Source organism: Eurypyga helias, unplaced genomic scaffold (assembly GCF_000690775.1).
Source record: "Eurypyga helias isolate BGI_N326 unplaced genomic scaffold, ASM69077v1 scaffold32838, whole genome shotgun sequence".
Taxonomy (NCBI): domain Eukaryota; kingdom Metazoa; phylum Chordata; class Aves; order Eurypygiformes; family Eurypygidae; genus Eurypyga; species Eurypyga helias.
The window spans coordinates 11970-18206 of NW_010268173.1; the positions used below are offsets into that span (position 1 = coordinate 11970).

Sequence of the window (6237 nt, forward strand, 5' to 3'; positions counted from 1 at the left end):
CTCCACAGCTGGATGCAGCACTCCAGGTGGGGTCTCACCAGAGCAGAGCAGAGGAGGAGAATCCCCTCCCTCGACCTGCTGGCCACACTGCTCCGGATACAGCCCGGGATAGGGTTGGCTTTCTGGTCTTACCGCTATCTCCCCTGCCTGGAGGAGCAGGAGTCGGCTGTCCGTGTGAGCGCAGGCTCTACCAGCTAGCTAGCTGCAGACAAGTTCTGTGGGATCCTCAGAACGCCAAGTGTGTTTGTTCCTGGATGTTTAGCTCCCTAGAAGGAATCTTGGCTCCTACCTCTCATCAGGCGGCTTCAGCAGAGCCAGTCTGACTGTCCTGTTAGAGCCCCCCGCTTCCGTGTGGAGCGGAGGCAGGGTTCTGCTGTGAGTGAAGGTGGTGTGTGCCGGACAGCTCCCGGGGGAGGAACTGTGCACCAAATAAATGGGAAAGCTGCAGGGAGAGACAGGACACCCTTGAGGAGAAATGGGCTTTGTCTCCCTCTTGTTAAGCGTGCTGCCTACCCCGACGTTTCGGAGTGAGCACCATGTCTCTTAAGAAGTACTGACTCCAAAGGGATGCTCCAGGTCTGTAGGACAGCGTCCTTCCTGGGGCCAGATGTGACCGGGCTGTCCTGCTGTCTTCCAGGCCGACTGCTTTTCAAACGACATCCATAAACTGGACACCACAAACATGATGTGGACCTTAATCTCTGCCAAGGTCAGTGTCTGCTTTTCACTCTGGTGTGTGGAGGAAGTCTCGTGTCTGCTGTTCTCCGGGGTAGCTGTCGATGCTTGTCTCGCAGCTTCTGTCTGGTGTGGCTGGGATCTGCGGGAGGGGAAGTTCTCCGGGAGAAAGCAGCCAGCCCCACTTCCCCATCGAGATGTGTCATCTTCCTGGGTAATCTGCAGCCTTTCTCCGGTTCTGCTTTACTCTGTCGCTGCAGGGTACGCCAGCTCGCTGGAGGGACTTCCATTCAGCCACCATCATTGGAACGAAGATGTACGTATTTGGTGGCAGAGCTGACCGTTTTGGGCCGTTTCACTCCAACAACGAGATCTACTGTAATCGCATTAAAGTATTTGATACAGAAACAAACTCCTGGCTGGACTCCCCTCCAACTCCAGTGCTCCCTGAAGGCCGACGGAGCCATTCAGCATGTGAGTGGGGGTCTGTTGGGAGAGGAGGCCGGTGGAAGGAAATTCCTGCCTGCCTCAGAAGGGGTGCCTGCTCCAGGGGGTGGAGTTGTGGGTTAGCAAAGGGTGCACAGAGCCTGGCTTCTGTGGCAAGCTGCTGCCCACCAAAACAGCTTGCGTGTAGCCCTGCCCCCCGAAGGGGACGTAAGCAAAAGGGGATAACCAGCGCCACTTTGCTGTGTGCCTGATGTTGGGGCAGGGAGCTGCTGGGCTCTGCAGCTCCCTGGGGAGCTTGGGTGGCCACTGATGGCTGTGCTTGCTCCCCACAGTCAGCTACAATGGGGAGCTCTATGTATTTGGTGGCTACAACGCACGCCTGAACAGACACTTCCACGACCTCTGGAAATTCAATCCAGGTATTTATGCCTTTAACTTATTGCAGTGATACCGCTTAAGGTCCTCAAGCGTGTGAGCGCTCAGATGCGCGTACTCTCCAAGGGCTGGGAGCCTGCCTGGGGGGAAAGGGCTCTTGTAACAGCACTGACAGGGACTTGCTGCTGTGCTTGGCACCCCTCTCCCTCCACCAACTGTCTCCAGATCTCAGTGAGAAGGTGGAAAAGGAAGTATTGCTTGACACAGTTAATCAAAGGGTGGTGGGCAAAGAACCTTCTCTGGTTCTTAAACACGCAGAAGTGTTGGCAGAAAAAAAAGATATGGAGATGCAGTGGGGTTAGGGGAGGGAGAGACCACTGCTGGGGGAAGCACTCGAGCTGCAGGATCACCATACCACGCTCTCTTGGTGACAGCTCAAACTGTGCAGCCGAAGGGGTGGGTTTTCAGCTGGTACCCTGAATGTCGGTGAACTGTGGGCTTTTGGCATCCTCGGGCACTTTCGCAGTCCGTTAGACTGATTTGGTTCACTAATTGCTTTGCATAGCAGTTACCTGAAAGCACCCGACTTGCTGCTCCGAGGGCTCCTGAAGGTCTCAGTGCTGTGCATGAGTGACCACCCCGCAGCATCCTTGCCACAGAGAGCAGCCAGGGCAGAGGCTGCTCCCTCTCCCTCTGGTTCCGCTCTCCCCCCCAAGCTGTCCCACTCTGCATTCACAGCGGTGCACAGCAGATGGAGCCGGTTCCCGGCTTTCCTTCCAGATGTGGCCGCAGCAGGGTGCTGGGCACAGGAAGCTGCCTGCTGCTGGAGCTCTGCCCTGGGCACTCTCTGGTGTCCGACCACAGCCCGCGGGTCTTGGCGCTCAGGCTGTGCCTGGCACCCCAGCGACACCCCAACAACCTCGCGGACGGGCGTCACTTGCTGCTAGTGAGAAGGTGGACGGGGAGGCTGGGTGGTGGCTAGGTGGTGGCTGTGGGGCACCGGATTTGCTGTGATCTGTTGAAATCCATAACCTGCATATGCCTGGGTCTGGGCCAGGCTCTTGTGACAAGCTGGTGCGCTTTTTTCCACCCCTCAGTTTCTCTTTCTTGGAGGAAGATTGAGCCCAAGGGTAAAGGCCCGTGTCCTCGCCGCCGGCAGTGCTGCTGCAGAGTAGAGGACAAAATCATTCTCTTCGGAGGCACCAGGTGAGCTGTGCGGGGTGGCTCTGCGGGAGGGTCCGCTATTCCCTTCAACACGGTGTCCCTCCACGTTCTGCCCCGGGCCGCAGCTGGACACGCTTCGGAGGCACGGGGCAACTGTCCATCACCCTTATGAGTGTTAGAAATCACGCAGACCAGGGCTTCTCTGGGAAAAGGCCGGTGGGGGGGCACACTCAAGATGCCGTGGAAGCTTGTAAAGTCCCCAGGAACAAGACACCTTGTACAAGCGGAGGCGCAAGTCTGTACCGCACTGTTCAGGAGGGGCTGTGCAGTGGTGAAGCTCTCTGTGACAGAGGTGCTGGGGAGGGGGGAGGAGATGCCGCCGTCAGAAGGACCAGTACCCTAGTCTGCTGCGCTGTAGCACACCTCAGACTGGCTCACCCTTCCCTGCGTGCTACCCTGCTGCTCCCACCAGTTTTTCTTCCACTGGCAAGTGTGGCATCTGCCAAGCTGCAGTGGGGGTGTCGACTCGGCTAGGAGCTGTTTGAGGAGCCCTTGCACACGGCCTGGCAGCATTCCCTTCTGTGCCAGTGTTCCTCGGCAAAGTTTCCATTCACAAATGGGACCTGGCGTCAAGGATTTAGTTGTCAAACACGGGAAGTGATACTGTCAGGGTGCAGGGCAGCTGGATATGAGCAAGAGCTGAAACAGCTGCCAAAAGAAAGGAAGTGGCCCATCACCAGGCCACACTCTACGCTGTCTGGAATGACAAATTGCAGCTCTGGAGCAAGGGCCTGTTTGCCAGCATCTACCTTGCAGAGACGTCCAAAATGCTTTCGGCCTTCCACATGTTTTGGAAAGCTTCGGAGCCTTCTCTGGGATCCTGGAAGTGGCTTTTTGGGGATACTTCTGAAGACAGGCTGGGGCAGAGTACAAGGCAGGGCAGGTTCTGCTGGTGGGCTGACCGTACAGTGTGTGATAGAGCAAAGGGCCATCAGGCCCCAGGAGAGCTGGGGGTGCGTGCTTAGCTGTAGGATGTCCACATGGGTACTGAGGGGGTGCTTAGTGCAGGTGAGGAATGCAGAGGTGCCGAGTTTGTTCAGTCTCCTCAGCAGGTACTGGGTGCTGCTCTGTACGGTAGAAGGCTTGCTAGGGCTTGATGGCCGTTTTGGATGCTCTTGGGAGCTGCGGTGTGGGTTTGTGTCACAGCAGCAGCTGAGCTGTGGTGTTAAACACAGGCACTCCTAGGAAATGCTAGCAAACCAGAGCAAAACTGACACCAGCTTTCTGGAGCTTGGTCCACCTCTGCCAGGCAACGCAGCAGCGCCTTGTCTTTTCCACCAAACCGCTTCAGTATCCAACGTGTTCCTTAATCCCTGCTCAACCCCAGTGCGGGGCTGTGTGTCAGCACAGGTTTGGGATAGGAAGAGCTGCTGGCAGGCAGTAATGCAGCCTGCTTGGGCTGGAGGGAGGGTCTTGCAGGCTGGGGATGGGGGAGTGGGGACTATGCTTGCTTCCTGTAACAGTTATCAGGTGTATTCTGGAGCTGCCTGGCGAGATAAGAAGTTTTCCAGGAAGTCGTTGTAATGGAGAACTCCCTGTGGTCTGCCTCCTGACCTGTGCTCCCCTCCTGGGGAGGGGGAGGGGGACCGCACAGCGCGGGGCTCCTTGGAGGATGAGCCGGCTCAGCTTGCTGGGCAGCAGCACTGGGCTGCCGGCAGGCCAAGCCCTTTGTGTCCTGCCTTCCTTGACAGGACTGGTGGGCGCTGCAAGCTGTTGGAGAGGTGCTTCTGCAGGGTGCCTGCTCCTGTGACATCCAGCTGCTCAGCTGCTTCTGCAGCCCTGCCCAGAGCCTGCTCCTGTTGCCCCAGCTCTGGTCTCCCTGTGGCCAGCAGCAATCCTGTCAAGTGGCCAGGAAGTCACGTAGCGCCGAGCCCAGCGTTCCCATTAGCTGTGTCACAGCGGTGGCTCTGGTCTGGTTTCCTCCCAAACCCACCCCGCAGAGACCATCCAGAGGGAATGCCAGAGTTTAAACCAGAGTTTAGCTGAATGGATGTCGATCCAGGATCAGCTTGAGGCTGTGTTTTCCCTGAGAAGGCCTAGAAATGCCCGGCTCCGGTGAGGGAGTAGGGGCTCTCGCTGGCTGCGGGGCCGCGGAGCGCTCACCACCCTGCCGAGTTGCTGTGCAGCTGGGACGAGCGGTTCTGCTGGGCTCTGGCTGGCAAAGGGGGTGCCCTGCACCCTGCCGCCTGGGAGTCGCGGCTCTCCTGGTCTTGAACTCCAGGCTTTCCCTGGCTGCCTGCGGTTTGGTGATTAAAACTGCAGACGCGGTGCCTGCTGGCTTCCCTTTGAAAGATAAGGGATGGTCTAGGGTTTCCTGTGACGTGGATGTGAGATTAGATTGTGGCGCGGGGAGCGCACGGGGGTGGAATTCAAGGGGCTCTTGCCTTTATCCGGGCAGATGGGACCCATCAGCAGCAGGGAGCTGTGCCCTGCAGTTTGGGCTGGGGCTGTGGGAACCTGGGGGTGCACAGGCACCGTCTCGTGTTCCCCGAGATGTGAAGCTTAGCGGGTCATAGGTGGGGAAGCAAGTGACACTGGAGTGAGGAGTCACTGCATGAGGTCCCAGCTAAGCCGCGAAGACAGGCTGAATTGCCTTATCACAAACCAAAGCGGGACTTAAAACACCTCTCCTTTATTTCAAAGTCTCCAAAGAACCATGAGCTGTGGGAGTGCTTTTCCCTGGTCGGAGCACTACCGCGTCGGCACAGGCTGGTCTCTCCATGCCAGGGATGCAGTGATCAGTCTCCCAGGTGCTTGCCTGTTCCATCAAGATCGCAGAGGCAGGAAACCATCAGTGAGACTGGCTGTTCCCTAGAAAGTCCTAGCTCCTCACTAGCATTCCAGGACCAACATCAGGTGGGAGTATCGGCGAATTGGGATCAGTTTAAAATGACTGCGCTGATTGGTGCCCGACACGTGCTCAGTCTTCTGAAATGCCGTCCCCTTTTGGCACAACGAGGGGGCTGGGGCTGGAGCCCACAGCGATTCCCGAGTCAGACAGAGGCATTTCTGCACTTGCCCCGCTGCGTGGACGTTTCCCGGCTGCTTTCTCTGTGCTTCCCTGACAACATCTCGGTGGCCGCGCTGAGCTAACTGCCGTCGATCCCGGCCACGTGGCAGCCGGAGCGATGAACAGCGTCTGGCTGGGCAGAATCCGCTGCAAACCTTGTGCTGTTGCGCTGGGCACGCAACTTCAGCGTGTGCGGCACAAATGGCAAGCAGTCCGGGTGCCGGCCTGGCCAGAGGGATGCAAGCTAATACAACGGGACGTGTTCCTGGCTGCGGGTTGCTAACCTGTGGTGTGTAAAAAAGACACGGTGTGGGCTGTGTCGTGCTGCCCACGTGGTGTTTGGGGACAGGTAGGGTTGGGCTAACCCTGGCCTGCCCAGGCAGTTTGGTGCATACGTGCTTCCTAACACCTTCCGAGGGCAGCCCCCCGTGTTGCAGTGGTGCTGTGAAGCTGGTGAGTCTGCAGCAGCGCCCCGGGTGATGCCAGCCTGGCTGGCCCTGCCTGCC

General features: G+C 58.0%; 1 protein-coding gene across 1 annotated transcript in view; it reads left to right on the forward strand.

Moving 5' to 3' along the window:
- Nucleotides 1–6237, forward strand: part of KLHDC3 (kelch domain containing 3) — a 13398-nt gene that overhangs the window by 6335 nt on the left and 826 nt on the right. Inside the window, exons 4-7 of the mRNA XM_010157674.1 lie at nucleotides 638–709; nucleotides 936–1149; nucleotides 1455–1541; nucleotides 2595–2703. Of these exons, the coding sequence (XP_010155976.1) occupies nucleotides 638–709; nucleotides 936–1149; nucleotides 1455–1541; nucleotides 2595–2703 (482 nt within the window). The remainder of the gene's footprint in view (nucleotides 1–637; nucleotides 710–935; nucleotides 1150–1454; nucleotides 1542–2594; nucleotides 2704–6237) is intronic.